The sequence below is a fragment of the Aptenodytes patagonicus genome, chromosome 14, assembly GCF_965638725.1.
Source record: "Aptenodytes patagonicus chromosome 14, bAptPat1.pri.cur, whole genome shotgun sequence".
NCBI lineage: Eukaryota > Metazoa > Chordata > Aves > Sphenisciformes > Spheniscidae > Aptenodytes > Aptenodytes patagonicus.
Genome location: NC_134962.1, coordinates 18,322,652 through 18,339,985, shown reverse-complemented (window position 1 = coordinate 18,339,985; position 17,334 = coordinate 18,322,652). Strand labels below are relative to the sequence as shown.

At 53.5% G+C, this 17,334-nt stretch overlaps 1 protein-coding gene across 7 annotated transcripts in view; it reads left to right on the top strand.

The window, feature by feature from the left end:
* Positions 1-17,334, top strand: part of CHD6 (chromodomain helicase DNA binding protein 6) — a 94,860-nt gene that overhangs the window by 17,390 nt on the left and 60,136 nt on the right. For 6 of the 7 annotated variants that reach the window (XM_076352314.1, XM_076352310.1, XM_076352313.1 and 3 more), the window contains exon 2: positions 15,684-15,739. The exons of the other annotated variant lie outside the window; for it this stretch is intronic. In XM_076352314.1, coding sequence (XP_076208429.1) covers positions 15,707-15,739 — 33 coding nt within the window. In that variant the 5' untranslated portion in view covers positions 15,684-15,706. The remainder of the gene's footprint in view (positions 1-15,683; positions 15,740-17,334) is intronic. 7 annotated transcript variants of the gene reach the window in all.

Genomic DNA, 17,334 nt, shown 5'->3' with positions numbered 1-17,334 from the left:
AATAAAGTAAAAAAATTCTCATCCGTGCTGCTGTGCTGAATAAGGAGCTTTCTTGGGCAAATGCCATCAGTTTCTGGAGATGCTGAGGCCTTTGCTTTGTCTGAATTTGTAGCCCGTTTGGCTGTTGGTGACAAGCCTGCGGACATGACCTGGGGGGAACAGGCAAGGCTGTGCTCACGCCCGCCCCGAGGCAGCTCTGGTGCCTCACTGCTGCTCGCAGGCCGGGGCTGAACTGGCCTCGGGGGAGCTTCTGAGCTGCAGCTGCGGCAGGTACAGCTGTGTGATGGGGCAGGGGGCCTGGGTGCACCAGGGCAGTCAGAGAAGAGAGGGGAGGGCAGGGCTTGTAGATAGTAGCCAGGGGAACGGAGCTGGGAAGTGAAGGCAAAGCAAAAGCAGGACTGCGTTCAGAGCTGCTGACTCCCACCTTCCTCGCCACGCTGCAGATGTGATTTCCCTGCAGGAAATGAAAGTTGCTCTTTGGATAAAGGCTATGAATAAAACTTTCTTTCTGAAGTGCCTTGGTGTGTCCATGACTGAGGGGCTGTTGGAGCATCTGTTCCTGTTGGGACGCAGAATGCTTGAAGGGATATCGGTGAAAGTCTGCAATGGGGGAATGCCAGCCTGCACTCAGAGATTGTACTTTGTATGTCTGACGTCATCTGTGGTGCCTGTCCTTGTTGGTGGTTGTGTGGGTATCTTGGGAGCACGTGCAGGAGTTGGGTAGAGGGAAGGGCTGAGGCAAGGCTGCATGTGTCCCCAAGGGAAACACAGGGGCAGCCCTGACCGTGCCATGTGCCTTACTGGTTTTGGGGACTGTTCCCAGTTTTTGTGAACCATAGAATCATACTAGGTTGAAAAAGACCCTTAAGATTATTGAGTCCAGCCATAAATCTAACACTGCCGAGTCCACCACTAAACTATGTCCCTAAGCACCACGTCTACACGTCTTTTAAATACCTCCAGGGATGGTGACTTAACCACTTACTCTGGGCAGCCTGTTCCAATGCTTGATAAGCCTTTCGGTGAAGGAATTTTTCCTAATATCCAATCTAAACCTCCCCTGGCACAACTTGAGGCTGTTTCCTCTCATCCTATCGCTTGTTACCTGGGAGAAGAGACCGACCCCCACCTCGCTACAACCTCCTTTCAGGTAGTTGTAGAGCATGATAAGGTCTCCCCTGAGCCTCCTCTTCTCCAGGCTAAACAAGCCCAGTTCCCTCAGCCGCTCCTCACAGGACTTGTTCTCTAGACCCTTCACCAGCTTCATTGCTCCAGCATCTTGATACCTTTCTTGTAGCGAGGGGCCCAAAACTGAACCAAAGCTTCATCCCCCTGCACCATTCCACCAAAGTGCTTGTCCTGTTGGGACCCTGAGAACTGGCCCTGTTTGGCTGATCCTCACTTGTGTATGTGTTATATTACACAGAGGACACCTTTTTGCCGGGTATCTTGGTGATCAATGAACTTGTGTTAGCCCAGCCTTTTTGGGGGGATGCACTGCAAAATCAACTGGAGTTTCAGATGTGAGAGCCCACCAACGGACTCTCCTAAAAGGGAAGTAGGACATCAACTGAGAGCAACTTGGATGGTGCAGACTCATCCCATGGCCTGCTCTTGGAATATGTAACCTGTGGGCACAGTACTCTTCTGCTTGTTAACACATGCTACGTTTTCAGCTTGTTGGCTGGGGAGACCATCAGACTTACGGGCCAGTCTAATTACAGCTTGTTCCCGCAAGATATGTTTTAATGTAATTCAATCTTAGGTGGTGTTGGTGCTCTCTGTGATGAAGCTCCTCTGTGCAGTCGGAATAATCCTTGTCTAGCTCTCACTGTTTTGCAGTGCAAATCTTTGCAGTGCCTCAGGCTGGCTTTTTTGTAAGGTTTCAACAAGAATGGATGTTGTTTTTGAGGAAGAGGTTACAGAAAAAGGCAAAATTTGATCTTTTTCCTGTCCTTGTAAAAATTCAGCCAGCCTCAGCAAAGCACCAGCCTCTGAAAACAAACATTTGATTTTTAAAAATGCTCTATGTCACTGTGCTCTATTCCCTTTGCACCTGAATGAAGGAGGGCAGAAGCCTGTTACTGCGACTGTCTTTGTCTTACCTTAAATGGAGAAGTCGTCTTTCTCTCAAACCTAGTCCTCATTCTCCTGCTGAGCCTTAGACAAGGACCCCCAGGCATTGCACGGGTAAAAATTTCTCCCATCCAAGTGTCTTGGTAGCTGCCTTCCAGCCCCACTTCAACAGCAGCTCTCATCCTTCAGTCCTATCCCTAGCCTTCATTTTCTTGGGAATGGGTAGACATGGCCCTGAAGCCGTGTTGCAGACCTGAGACTTCTCCTAGCGCAGGTCTCCTGACCATTTCCTTTTGGTAGCCCCTTTCCAGCCCTGCTCTGTCTGCAGGTCCAGGCTTTCTCTCAACCCTAACTCTCCCTTTTCGGGGGAAGCTGTAGAGAAGGCTGCTGAGCCATTTTTCAGACCAAAGGTTTCTCTAAGCCCCAGTCTCCTTGCAGGCCCCCACTTGGCTTTGGCAGCCCATTTCCATTCCTGCTCCAGTAGCATGTCTAGGCTTTCTCTTTCCATCAGTGTTACCCTAACCCTAATTTTATAGCTGAACCTTTTGACAAGACCTGCTGTACAAAAAATGATTCCCAGCCAAGGTCTTTTGGCAACCTAAAATAATCTTTGGCAGCCCATTTCTAACCCTGTTCCAACTGAAACCCTAGGCTTTCACTTTCTGTCAGCCTTAACCCTGGTTTTCACTTTCCATCTGAGCCTTAGATGTGGAAACCTAGATGAAAGAGTTCTCCCAGCCCAGGTCTCTTGGCAGCCCCCACTTGGCTTTGGCAGCCCCTTTCTAGCCACAGTCCAACTGCAGCTCTAGGCTTTGTCTCTCTCTCAGCCCTGACCCTAACCCTGGCTCTAGCTCTCATTTTCCCGCAGAACAATAGAAAAAGCCCCACAGCCATTGCCCAGATGAAAACTTTGACCCAGCCCAGCTCTCTTGGTAGCCCCTGCCTGGCTGTTGAAGCCCCAGCCCAGGCTTGGCTGTAAGCTCTCTTTCACTCAACCCTAACTCTTATTTTTTGTGAAGAACTGTAGGGAAGACCCCTAACCCATTGCTCACACCAAAGCTTTCTCTCAGCCCAGGACTCTTGACAGCCCTCGCTAACCTTTGACAGCACCTTTCCAGCTTCGCTCCAGCAAGGCTTTCTGCTTCTCAACCCGAACCCTCGTTTGCCTGCTGAGCCATAAAGAAGGGCCCCCCCAACCATTTCCTGGCAAAAAGTGTCTCCCACCCAAGGTCTCTTGGCAGCCCCTTTCTAGCTGCACCCCAACTGCGAGTGTAATCTTTCCTTTCAGTCCAGACCCCAACCCTAGGAGCTGTTTTCCAGCTGAGCTGTAGGGAAGGCTTCTGAGCCATTTCCCAGCCCAGGCCTCTTGGCAGCCCCTCTTTCTTTTGGCAGTCCCTTTCCAGCCCCATGTGAGCTCTAGACTTTCTCTTTTTCTGAATCCTAACCCTAGTTTTCCAGCTGAGCCTTAGTCAAGCCCCCCAGCCATTTCCACGATGAAAGCTTTCTCCCAGGTGAGGCCTCTTGCAGACCCCGCTTTGCTCAGGCGAGCCCTCCCTTGCCCAGCTGCCACTGCACCTCTGAGTTTTCTTTTTCTTAGCCATAACCCTGGTTTTCCTGGGAAGCCGTAGAGAAGTCTCCCACTGATACCTGGACCAGTGATTTCTCCCAGCCCAGGTCTCTTGGCAGCTGCCAGGTACTTTTGCAGCCCCTTTGCAGACCCACTCCAGCTGCAGCTCTGGACTTTATTTGTCTCAGCGTTATCCCAACCCTAACCTTATGGCTGAACATTGGAGAAGGTCATCCTTGTGGAAGGTTTCTGCAAGCCCAGGTCTTTTAGCAGCCCCCACTTTCTTATAGTAAGCCCTTTCCAGCCTCTCTTGAACTGCAGCTTTTGTCTTTCTCTCAACCCTAACCTTAATTTTACATCTGAACCCCAGACAAGGGCTGCCAGATGAGTCTTTTCCCAGGCCAGGTGTTTTGGCAGCTCCCACTTTGCTTTGGCAGAGCTTTTACGGCCCCGCTCCCCCTGGCTGGCCTGTGCATCCGGAATTCCCGTTCCCCAGGCTTGCTGGTAACGCAGAGCAGAGCTGAGGTTAGCTGGGGTTCCTTTCCTGGTACCTTAAAATTTTATATGCAGATTTCTGGAATTATTTTTTTTCAAGTGAGAAAACTGCTATTTCGAAGTTGAGCAGTCGGACAGGGATTGTGCAACATTAACTCACTTCCCTTTTTCCCCTTCCTTCTCATTCGCTCTCAGGGGATAGCACAGCAGCTGTGTCTTCTCCTGTCTGCAGGGCTGATGAAGAATGCGGATGCTAGCACAGACAGGCTGCTCCTTCCCAGTTTTGGACCCAAGCTTTGGATTTGGATTCTGGCGTGGAACAGCCACCTAGAGACATTCAATTAATAGTGCTTGTGCAACCTTCATTGTAGCATTTTCAGGCTTTTGAGTGCTTCCACCGGTGTCCTTTAAATACCCTCTTGAGATGTGAGATGGTGTGGCTGAAATGCAGCCAAGGCCTGTGAGCACCCCAGACCTCAGGCTCCTGGAGACGCGGGGAGAGGCGCTGGTCTGTGGGGTGGGGAGTAGATGCTCCTACTGCTGCCCAGGCATGGAAGCAGTAGTGCTCTGGAGCTGGCATCGCACGCTGCCGTAAAGAACATCTTTATGGGCACAACTAATTCTGCAGCCTGTAAAGTAGTTTTAGGGCTCTCATGTGGCTTTTAAAGGTGACCTGCAAAGATTTCATAGAAAAGGAGCCAACAGCAGGTTGCTGAGTGCCTGTGATGAGGGGTATGAGCACTGAGGCCAGCTGTGACCCAGACTGCCCCCTTGGAGCATGGTCAGCAGTGCTGCGTGCCCCTTGCACCGGGGCTGGCATGCAGCAGCCTGGGGAGGGGATGCTCTCTGCTGCTGTGGGAGGGCAGGTGGGAGATGTCAGGATTGTGCTTCTGGTGGAAAATCTGCGTATTTTATATTTTCCTGGTGTGAAACTGCAGCCTGTGAGTCTGGAAAATTGTTTCAAAAAAGCAAGTCTGAGGTTTAAACCCTCTTTGAAACCCTTTCCTTTTCTTGGGAGAAACAAGACCTTGAAAGAGCGTAACAAGCTGCAAGCTCTTCTTCCTGCTGGGCTGGGTGGCTAGCCTCTGCCTCCCCCGCGATTGCTCTCCCCTTGCCCAGCAATGCTCCCAGAAAGCTGAAAATAGTTGGTGCTTCCCATCCCTGGGGCAATTATTTGATCCTCTGCAGCTGATCTGAGCTATTCTTGGAGCTAACAGCTGGCCCGGGCAGGGTCCCGGGTGGGGGGCTGCACACCCCCGGAACCCAGGCTGGGTTCTGGAAGGAGCACACAGTAGCCCGGACTGTGAGCTGTCGCCCAGCGAGCTGCCCGCTCCAGCAGTGCCCCACTAGCAGCCCTCGGTGCTGGGCTTCCCGTGGTGGGGCCCACTCCTGCAGCGCACATTCCCACGTGCGCAGGCTCATCTGTGCTGCCTGAAGACCTGCAGTTCCCAAAATGAGCTGGATGTATGAGTAAACTTCACGCAGAGCTTGCTGTTGCCGTCACACAAGGTGATGAGATGAGTATCAGAAATTATTTATTCTTCTGTGGTAATATTAAACACCGTCCGTTTTGGAAGCAAGCTTATGGGGGCTGCACGTGGTTAGTATCTGTCTGGGAGCTTTGTGCATCCCTAGCCGCTGCATCAGGATTTCCCTCCTGGTTGCTCTTAGCCTGAAGGCTAGGAGGTGTGTGTTGCAGCAAGCATCCTCCCAGACAGACTGAAGCAGCAGAACAATGCTGCTCGCTGTGGTTACAGACCACTAGCTATGCAGTATGTAAATGAAATTAATATTAAAGAACATTGAGACTTTCTTGTCTTTAAAGTTTCAAAACCTGGCCAAAAATATGCTTATCCCATTAAATTGGGGGACTTCTTTGGGTCGTGACTTTGAGACTGCTATGGGATACATCTGAGGTTATCTGAGATCTATTTGGTGGGTAAAGGGGGACCCTGAAGAGCTGCTCGTTTTAACGCTGTTTACCAGTTGCAGGCAAGCTAGCATTGTAACTATTTTGCAAACCACATACTAGGAATTCTTTGGTGTCCTGTGGCAGTTTGTCTTCTAGGTTTCCTGCTTCCAGCATTGTGGCTTGTAACGTTTCTTATAGCCTTGCGGTCGCAGTGGTGTTGCAGGGTTTCTTTACGGGCCTCACATGCCATCGCAATGGCCGTGTGGGAGATGCTGCGCGCGGGCGCTTGTGGGAACACTGGGGCACGCTCGGAGGGTTCTGCCACAGATGCCTGTCACCCAGCCCTTCTGTTGGCCCGAGGACTTCTTACATTGGATGGTAACAGTGATATTTAGGACATGTTGAGCTCTTTAGGTGGATATGGGCCTGAGAACAAAGTCTGCCAGGTCAGCCTGACCTTGCAGTAACTCCTCTGGGTAGGTCAGACTCGCAGAGGGCTGTGAAATGTTCTCCTGGGCTGGCCCCTGATCTGGGCAGGCAGCATGGCTAGGGATGCGCTTCTGGAGGCTGGGGATAGTTTCTCGCTGGGTTGGCTCAGCACGGTTGGAGAAAAAAGGATGGAAGCTGGACAGACACATCTGGAGAGGAGCTCTTCCTTGCCGATTGTCTGGCACAGACTTCTCTGAGCCTTCCCCAGCCTCCTCAGTTTGTCCCATTTGCTCTCAGTCATGCCAGCTCTTGCAAGCATCGGATGTGCCGTGAAATTGCTGATCACCCCAAGCAGAGTTTTGTCTTGGATTTTCCTGGGGGTTGAGTGCAGAAAGGGCAAGTGCTGTATTATTTTCAGCTTCAGTCCTCTCTGACTTCAGGCTGGCCTTCCTCAAAGCACAGCCCCAGGCATGCAGAGCAGCGGCAGAGAGCCGGGGTCCAGCCGCATGCGGCATTCCTCCTGGTTTTGCAGTGTGGGGCTGCCTGCCTGCTCTTTTTAGCCCCCTGTACAGGATATAAATATAATATAAAATAATAGGAAGAGAGAAGCAAGATAGGTTCAGAAAGCCAAGCTGGCCCTCATGGGAGCTGGGGGGAGAGCTGCAAGAGGAGGCTCTCCGAAGCACAGAGGAGCAGGGACATGCTGTGTGACACATGGATGGCCCCGACAGGAGCTTTGATGTTGAATGGTGCCATAGCTTGGCTGTTGGAAGATGTCTGGGGAGAGGGAACGTACACCCAGGCTGGAGCGTCAGCTGGGGAGTGAATTTCAAGGGAATGTGGTGGTTTAAAACAATGGAGGAAGGTGCAGGGAGAACTGCAGCCCATGTGAACTTGCCTCTCTGAAGTGATTTGATCCTGTCAAGGTATTATCTGGGCACCTACCACTTCATTTCCATGCTTCAGAGCTTTTTATGAGCCAGGAAGGATGTGTTGCCTGTGTAGCTGTAAAATCCTTGCCTGGCATGTGGGAGACTCTGCAGAGGGTGCCCTGAACACCCTCAGCTCGCCATTGTGTTTGCAGGAGTGCACTCTACTGTGGGGTGCTGGGAGGGACCTGTGGGTGGCCAGAACAGTAATAGGAAGGTACTGCAGGCAGCTGGGCAGAGTGGGACCCTAAGGAGCTGGTGTGGCTGGCTCTCTTGAGCAAGCTAGTTCTACCAGCCGTGAGTCCTGCTTGCCAGGATCCTGCACTTGGGATTTGCATTAGTACCTTTTCTGCTGTGCTCAGGGATGAATCTAGCTACTCCTTGGGTGCTATACACTTGGTACCTGCTCCCACCATGTACAGAAGGGTGTACCTGCTGCGCCAGAACATCTCCTGGCTCTGCTTTGTCCAGGTGCTTCTTTTCTCCTTGGTGGGTCTCTGCAGGCCGGGTGCAGGAGTGCATGTTTCCTAGTCTAATGGTGGTGTAGCAGCTGCATGTACAAATGGAGTCCACGATGTTCTGCTTATGTTGCCCAGCTCGTGCATCAGTCATGGATTGCACTTGAGGGTGAGTGCACAAGTGTGCATTTTGTTTGCTCGGAGCTAGATTTTCAGCAGATGGTGTTGAGCAAGCAAGAAACTGGATGCTCTGGTGTGGAGACGTGTCGTATGGTGGAAAGTTTGGAAAGACGCTTTGGCTTTTGTGCCAGGACCCTCCTTTCCTGACATGCAACAGGACATAGGCAACAGAAGTCTGTCTTTCCATCAGGTATGATCTTGAAAAGCATCCTCAGCGGTGGCCCATCTGTGATGGCTTTGTCCTAGGCAGTCCCTGGGGCTGCTCAGGGCTGTCCGTGATAGTGCTGAAAGTCATTCCTAGCACACAGCCTCTCCCGAGTGCTGTGGTCTCAAAATGTTGTTTTCCTTTGTCTCTGCTAACATGAATGAGTTAACAAGCTACATGGGTACTGGGCGGCACACCACGGCCAAGGGTCTGCACTTCATAGGCTCCAGCTTGGATGCCCCGCAAGCACTGTGGCTAATCCAGGCCAAGATGGACTAGCTTACACATGCCTTTGTGTATATACTATTCTATGATTCTATGATATCCCTGTTACCGCTGTAGAGCTTTATTCCTTTTCCTTCATACGTTGGTTGACCTCCTCTCCCAAACTTGGCTAGCGTGTTTCTGAATGCATGTTAAAAGTTCTCCTCTAGCCCTGGAGAAGATCTGTCTCTTTACAGGTTGACTAGTCAGGGCCACTGCAGCTTCTCCTTGCCTTTGCTCTCAGCTCATTTTCAACGCCCCTTTTTCTTCTCCACCTGAAGATCATCTTGAGAAGATCTTCTCCCATTTCAGAGGGAAAACAGAGGTGAACCACTCTGTGGGGACGTGCGCTGATGGAGCTGTGTGTACAAATGAGATAGATGATCGCTCACCGCAGTGAGCTGTGGTTGCTTTCACAGAACGCTTTGTGTATTTGTGCTTGCAGGACTGGTGTTCGGGGCTGCGTGGCGGGAGTGCTGTGCGTGTCCGCAGGATTCTGGGAGCACAAGCCGCATGTTAGCAAGCCTCAGCCTCAGAACTGGGAAAATCAATCCTCCAGCTGCAGAGGAGAGCTTGGTCACTCTTGTGGGAAGGCTGGTAGAAGGGGAAGAGCACATGGTCACTGCTTGGTCTTGGGTTGGTGTTGGCTCAGATGTGGAATTTCTGATAATGTTTTTGGCTTGTGCATAGATGCTGCAACTCCTGGAGGAGCCCAGGCAGGAGCGGCAGGAAATACTGGCATGATGTGGACTCGGTCTGGTGTAGGGATGTCTTGTGCTTTCAGAACAATAAAAATAAATCCAGGGGAGGAGGATAGTAACCTGATGTGCCCCAAATTGTGTAACTGAAAACGTCATTGCCAGCAGCAGATGCTTTGTAGAGGCCGTGCCACAGTTAGTTGGTCTGCTCATGTAGAGGGACAAAACATAGCTTTCAGCACTGCTTAGCTTGTCTCTTGAAATGCAGCAAGACAGCTCTCAAGTGCATGGTCAGCCTGCCAGCACAGTGTGCCATGTTGGTGTGTTTGCTGCTTGTGTGCAGTGCCTGGCACTGGGGGGTTTCAGAGGAGGTAGTACCACGACCTCATGAAGGAGGACTTGCCTTTGGCTGTGGCAGCCGAAAGCACTGGTGACTGCCTGGTGCTGGGGGTGTTGCAGGCTGGCAGCGCTGGTGTGGGACATGCATCAATTATCTTGGGTTAAAAAGGTGTAAAAACTTGAGCATGGAGAATAAAAACTCCCCACTTGTGACAGTGTCAATAAAGCTGAATCTAGCAGCCTGGAACGCTTGCATGATGTGCTAGTGAGTACATGTTGATCTCCATATGAAAACCATAAGCTCATTTAGAAAATTGGGCTGTCTCATTTGAGATTAGTTTCCTTTTAATCTGCAAATACTTAATTAGCATGGAAATGGCTAGTTAAATGGGGTTCTCAATGTATATATCTGCATGCCAGTGTGGTGGTGCTCCCTAGCAGGTGGTGTGTTTCCCTTCAGGATGCTGGACAAGTTCTTGGCTCTGAGGCCAGGTGAGATGCTCTGGATGCAGCAGGCAAAAGCAACCCACAGTGTCGTGCAGACATGAACATGTCCCTTTCCTCTTCTCAAGCTTGTCCCCTAAGAGGTGATGGCAGGACGTGCTTGCTCCACAGGATTATGAACAATACGATGTGTTAAATGCCCCAGGTTCCCTGGTGTCTGGATTCATAACTGGCCGCAGTGACTCTGGTCCCTGGCCAGCACAGAGTTTAACGCAGCCTTCCACAAACCAGGATGGCAGGTCATCCTGGGAGCTGCAGCAGGGCCCCACGAGGACCTGGGGTGCTGCCATCCTCACAGGGTGGCCTCTCACTGTGGCTAGCTCTGTGTGTGGACAGGAGACCAGGCGCTTTCCCCTGACACCTGCAATGACTTTGCTGGGCCTCTCCTTGCACTCGAATGACTTTGCACATGGTGAAAGTAGGTATCTCTTAAACTGTCTCCTCTGGGTCTAACTGGTATCACAGCCTTGTTTTATCAAGACAGATGCACACACTGGCTTCAGTGCTACGGAAATACACGCGTGTGTGGTGGGGGTGATACTGTTGTGTGTCTGTCGCCAGCTGGAACAAGAGGATGGAACGTAGAGAAGACCTGTCTGCTGGTGGTTTGGGACCACTGCTGAGCATGGGACTGCCCTGCCTTGGGGCTGGCCCGGCCTTGGCACTGCGAGCAGTGCCAAGCAGCTGGGCTCTGTCAGTGATGGGACGTGAACAGAGCGGGTGATGCCCATGTAGAGCTTGGCACATTCAAGCTGCTATATGTGGGGACAGACAGAAGGAAGACCTGTAGATGTTTCCTCCTGGCTCTTTGGGAGAGAGATGGGTGAGAGGAGGGTCTGCCCGCCGCTCCGTTCCTGCCTGTCCCTTGCCTGCTGTGGCCTGTGCCGACCACTTTTGGGGCACAGTCTGTCCTGGGCTGTGGCCTGCAGTGAGGACTCTTGGGCACTTTCCCTGCCAAGGGCCAGAACGGCTCCATTTGTGGCTGTGGGCAGCCCTTGCTGCCTAGAGGAGGGGGGACATGGCCTGTTAGCTGCCTCCTGCCCATAACAGAGTAGGCACTGTGCAAGACACCTCCCTGGGTTCGGCTGAGGTCTCCCACAGTTCACCCGTGAGCGTGAATCTGAGTAGAAACAAAGGTGCGTGCCGAGAAGTGACCGCTCTGCTTTGGACACGGAGAAACCTCCTCTTGTGCTCTGCTCTCCCATGTCCTTTCTTGAACCTGTGCCCTTGTCCCCTCTCGTCCCGGTGCTCATTCAGAGCATGCCAGAGGGCTGGCCAAGAGCTCCTTCTCCATTGCTGTGTGCCAGTGCTGCTGGCGTAGCTTGGCTAGCCCAGCAGCTGGGCTTCTGCTGTGCATCTTGCAAACGCCTAAAACCAGGGGTGGTCTGCAGCCTGCCACACTCAGGGAACTGCGAAAGTCCTTCCCTGATACTAACTTTAACCTGGTAAAGTTGTTCGTGAGCCATGTGTGTGCAGGTGAGTCCTTGTACGCTCCCTGGGAAAAACGGATATTAGGAATGGGCAGCCTACCCCACCCCAGCCTGGTCCAAAGGTGCCCCGGGAAGAAGAATGGCAGGCTGCAGGCAGAGGGCTGCTTTGGCAGCAGGATCCTGGCTCTCTTTTCTGCTGGGGAGCCCAGGAACATCCCTGTTCTGTACAGCCACTCCCGGGAGCACTGGACCTGCGGCATACACCGGCTGCCTGCTTGCTGTCCTGGTGAAGAGCCTGCATCTGGCTTCCTGCTGCTAGAGACGAGGCTTGTGAACCAAGGCATGGCTGGTCTAAAGCTCATTCCCTTGTGTGGCTTGCTTGCACCACTGGCTACCCTTCCCTGCCTGCAAGTGTCATCCTGCTGGCCCAGTGTCATGTTCTCTGAATCCTACCCTAGCCCGAGTAGCCGGTGCCTGTGAAGGAACAGGCGGGGTGATGCCAAAACAGCAGCTGATGGGAGCAGAGGCCAGGGCTGTGGGACTGAGCCACCAAGGCTGATGGCAGTGAGGTCCAGCAGCCCTTGCCTGGGCTCTGGAGAGGCAGCAGGGTTGGGCTGCTTGTTCACTGCGGCACCAAGCTTCCTGGCATCCTTTGGCCTTCTTGTTCAGCTGCTGGCAACTGCCTGTGTTACCACCGTACAGAAGGTGGTGAGCATGCTGGGACCTAGGCCACTAAATGTGTGTGATTCTCAATATATGATGTTTGTTTTATTTTAACAAAAAAAAACCCTGAAAACCCAGAGCTGAGTGATAGGAGCAAGCTCTTCTAGGCCACACGATAAGAGACTTCCAGCCTGGGCTAGCCCGGTGCTGAGGAACTTGTAGCAAGGTATTTATCTTGGCTTTTGCTTGCCAGAAGTGGTGCCGAACTGCTGCCTTGCAGACAACGTCCGAGTCTCTCCTTCGCTGACATCTCTTGGGTCTCAGTGAAACCGCCTGTGTGCTCCACTGTGGGGCCCTGGCTCTGCTGGGGTGGAGGCAGAGGGCTACAGATGTCCTCATAGTCTCTCTCTGGGCTGGCTTTGGCCCTGCCTTGGGCTCTGGAGGTGGCCAGAGCCACGCTGGTGAGATGCAGTGGCTCCCGGAGGGGTGCAGATGAAAGCTGCCAACATCCTGCTCTCCTGCCCTGGGAGAAGGTGGTGCTGCTGGATCCCAACCTGGTGCTGTCCCCGCGGCTGTGTCAGCAGGAGGCTGCCGGAGGTGTGCACAGGCACCTCAGTGCCGTAATGCCAGGTGCCAGGGCTCAGCCTGCAGGCCTGGAAGTTGTATGCGTTGTGTGAGCTCTGTTTTGGGGCTAGCCTGTAAAAACCCTCGGTATCTGCCAAGTGACAAGTGGGGGGCACTTAGTTAAGTGTCAGGGAGTGAGTCCTCGGGGTGAGGAGGTGACAGGGAGAGCTCCGTGAGCACAGAGGGGACCCCATGGCTGCCAGGGCTCTGGGGAAGGGGCAGCTTGAGGGAGCTCACAGCCTTTTGATGATGGAAAGAAAACAGAGCAGGAAGAGTACGCTAGTGCCCACAAGGGCTGGAGGGCCCAGGATCCATCTTCTGGGTTACTCGAAAAGAAAATGTGTGAGTGAAAGTCTGGGAAGCAGAGCCAGGGCAAGAGCATCTCCTGCCCTCAGAGCCGAGGGGGACTGAATGGGCCCTGGCAGGACCTGCTGGGCGCAGGCTGGGGCTGGTGGGTGAAGGCCAGCGTGCTGATGTGCTGCTGGTGAGGAGGGGTAAGCTGAGCACCTTGGAGTCTCCTGCAGCCCAGAGACCTCTCTGAAAGCTGAACCGAACCCAGATCTCCAACACTTCTGGCTCCGAGCAAACCCTTGGGATGGGGCTGCTCTCTGCTGGAGCCCAGCAGGATTGTTCTGAGCTGCAACGTCCGCTCAGTCTGAAATTTCTGCCTCATCCTTCCTGGAGAGTACCACTGCTGCAGCTGCACGCATCTTCCAGCCTGGCTTAGCCCCTTGTCCTCCGGGCCCTTCTGGGCCTTCTGGAAGAGTACAGGAGGGGCTGGCAGGCTTAGTCATGAGAAAGAAGTTCTGTGTCATCCTGTCTACAGATGCCATCAAACTCCTCCCCACTCAGCTGGTGGCACTGGGTGCCTTGTCTTACTGCCACCAAGCTTGACTTATGTGTAGGATGTGCTGGTCTGGCCTGTGCCATGTAGCAGGGATCAGAGTTAGAAGCCTTTGCCTCTTCTCCTTGGTGTGGTGGGCATGAGCCATGGACCAGCATCGGCGTGCAGAATTGGTCCCTTCTTGTGCTGGCCTGAGCACTGCCCACCTGTAGGACCCACTGGGTTCTCCCCTTTGGGAAGAGAGGCCACTGGGTTAGGAGAGAAATGGCTCTGGGTTTCGATAAGGTCTGGGCCTAGCAGGGTGCTCCTGCCAGGGAGGGGAGACATGATGGGGGGGTGCTGGGGGGTTGCTGGGCCTCGCCTGCAGACTGGTGGTGGTGCAAGCTGCGCCCTTGTGCCAAGCGAGTCTGACAGCTGCAGCAGCAAGGGAGGCTCTCGTGTCGCTGTGGCTCGTGGAGTGGGGTTTGCATGGTATGGGAGGGAAACGAGAGGCAGGTGTTTGTGGGATTTTTGTCTAAAACACTTGTCAAATACTTCTGGGCTCTTTGGTGCGCATTGCTGGTACTGTGGGAGCAGACAACTGCTGAGGGTCAGCTCCCCAAAAAGCATCTACTGCCTGGAGCAGGGGGCTCTGGGCAAACCCCGACAGCTCTGTCAAGTGTACCGTGGCTGGGGCTGCTGCGGGGAGGGCACGGGGCTGTAACCTCACCGTGTCCTCTTGACTGTCATAGCTGGTAAGCGTGTTCATCCTGGGGAGCTGCAGCAATGCCCCATCCACCCAGGATCGGTGCTGTTTCTGATGCTGACCCTGCGCGTGGCGGGGCTGCTCCTGGCCTTTCTACTGACACAGCACCGGCAGGAGGGAAGCAGTGAGCCCGGCTTTGTCCTGCATCTGATGGTGTCCAACCTATGCCCAATCCCCAGAGAAATTGGGCCTGGGCAGGTGCGTGTCTGCTCGCCAGCTGGCCCCATCCTGAGGGTGCGTGGCAGCCCATGGAGGGGGTGTGCTGGGTGTTGTGTCTCTGCGTTTGGGCTCAGCTGCTCAGGCAGTGCCTGCAGGGAGCTGTGGCCATCGGGGAGAGACCAGCTAAAAGGTGCTGCTGGCTGAGCCCAACCACAGCTAATGGGTGCAGGGTGCTGAGTTGTGGTACAGGGGTCCTGGGAGAACAGTCTTCACCCCAGAGAGCTGTCGGGGTGCTGTATTGCCACAGGTCCCTCGTTGGTCCCCTCCTCCGGTGGGGGACAGTGTGGGGACCTGGTTGCACAGGCAGTTCTGCTTCTGGCACTAAGGTGCTGCTAAGAGCTGGACTTGCAACTGCAGCCCCTCTGGCCAGGCCTGGTGTGGGGGGGTTGCTTGGGAATCACCTCTGCCTGCAGCCCCCCTCCTCCTGTGGGCTGCAAGGTGGGTGTCACTCACGCAGCATCCTCCTGCGCTGCAGGGGCACAGGCCTGAGGAGGCAGCTGGCCCTGCCCCAGTGCTGCTCCAAGGGCTGCTGCAGCTCACTGAGGAGATGGTGTCTGCCAGCATGGCTCTTCCCCGCTCCTTGCTTGCCCCGTCCTCATCCCCCTAGCAGTTCTTCCTTGGTAGTAGGGCTCACAGCCTGCCTCAAGCTCCTGCATCCTCTCCACGTCTCTTACTGCTGTCATCGCTGCTTGGCAGAGGCTGGTTTGTTTACTGCTTCCCTCTGCTGCTGCAGGGTTGGCAGCATCTGACACATCTCTCAGGGGTGCCTGGGGTGGGTTTGGGGCTCTGGGGAGGTGGAGTGCGTCTCCGCTAGCCTCAGGTGCACCACTTCATGCTGGGACTGCGACTGTGAGGTTGGTCTTGCCGGCGGGGTTCACATAGCACTGAGCTGCGGGGAAAGGTGTGGTCGGGCTCCTTGCCATGGCTCAGCAGAGCAGATGTCCCCAAGCTTGTCTCTGAGAGCGTTTCACTCCTGCAGCTTTGTTGCTCTGAGCGGCACCGGGGTTGGCTCGGCCTCTTGGAGGCGTGATGTGGAAGGATGGAGTACCTCAGGTTCACCAGTCTCTTTATTGTGAATTTTTTTTTGTGTTGTGTCTTGCAGAAATAACATTCATCCCAGATTTGATGATAATGAAAATACAGAAAAAAGAAAAGCAGGTTTGTGACCCTCTCTCATTCTCCCAACTCAGCCGGCAAGGCCTGGGGACCATGTCCTGTCTGTGAATTGTTGCAGTTGATGTGTGGTGGGAAGGGGGCTGGGGGTGGGCCTCGCATTTCCATACAGGGCTGCAGCTCAGCACGACAGCTTGACCTGAGTTGCAGCCTAGAGCGGATGAGTCTGATGTGGGCAATTGAACAAGGTGGGGTTTATCTTCAGTAATAGTAATGCTCTTGATTTGGTTCTGTTCCATGTGGAGGAGTGACCCTTCTTTTCCCTCAAAGTCCCTAGTATTGGTTCTTGTTTGAACCTCATCACATATATATTACAAAACCGCATGTTTGCTGTGATTACTGCTAATAACATGATGCTCCAGGACTAACGCCAGCAGGGAGATAGGGGAAGATCATGTCTGCGGGGCTGTGAGAGCTTGGCAGGGAATCTTCCCTTGCTCAGAAATAATCCCATCCCACCAAGCTGCCATTTCTGAATTGCCACATTGGATCATAACTACCTGCTGCTCCTGGAGGAGATTTATGAGCCAGTGGTCTTTGTATTAACTGTGTGCAGAGGAAGAACCTGACCATCGGTGCTCTGATAAGGGGAAAGGACCTGTTACATGCATGGAGACTCGCTCTGCCTGCTGGGGTGAAATACGGCTGGTAAAACAAACCGGTCCACCCTGAGCTGATTTGTGTCTGTGCTGCTTTTAATGGGAAACCATTAAATTGAACACTGAGCTAAGGGATAAATCTGTTGGAAAGCACGAGCTGGTGGCATTTCTAGCCACCTCTGAAGCAGCGTCTTCGTGCTGCTCAGGGCAGCTGCAGATCGCACCGTCATGGCAGGTTAATGGGGAGGAGGAAGGGAGGGAAGGGTTTGGAAGAGGTGAGTGTGCTGTTATGAGCTTGCAGCAAGCCAAATGCTGTGGATATAGGAAGGTGTGTGTACAAAGCACCGATACTGTAGGAAGTAGTGAGTTTATCAGTGTGTCCTAAAGATGCTGTGAAGAAGCGGAGCCAGCCTTAAGGTGAGGAGGAGGGAAGCACAGCAGGTCTTGCATACCAGCACTGCTGGATCACTCCTGCCAGGGCAGGGGGAAGGCCTGGAGGAGAGCAGGGCACTTTGGGGCACGGGTGAGTGATCTCTCTCCTCTGGTAGCAAAGCCCGGGTAAGAAATTCCCACCGCTCCATTGGACTAATATAGCAGGTTTGGCTGCTCTGGAAATGGGATTGCTGAAATGACGTGGGTTTTAAGCACAGCAAAACCGTCCTCCCCCAGCATTTGGAGATTTTAGAGGGCTCAGCTGCCAAAGTGTTTTGTGTAACTGCCCCTGCAGATAAAGTCTGGGAGGGAGATAAAGGCATGCCAGTGTGAGCAAGGAGGGGCAGGGGTCGAGCTGCCCATCTCCTGAGCTCTCTGAACTGGCAGCAGTGTAGGATGATCCTTGCAGCATGTGACGGAGTGGGCTGCAGTGTTCCTGGGGTCACCAGCTCTGCAAGGTCTGTGCTGGGGTGTCCCCAGAAGGGTCTGGGCAGCAGTCAGAAATGCTGCTGTGAGTTCAGCGTCTGGAAGAAAGCCTGGCCAAGCAGG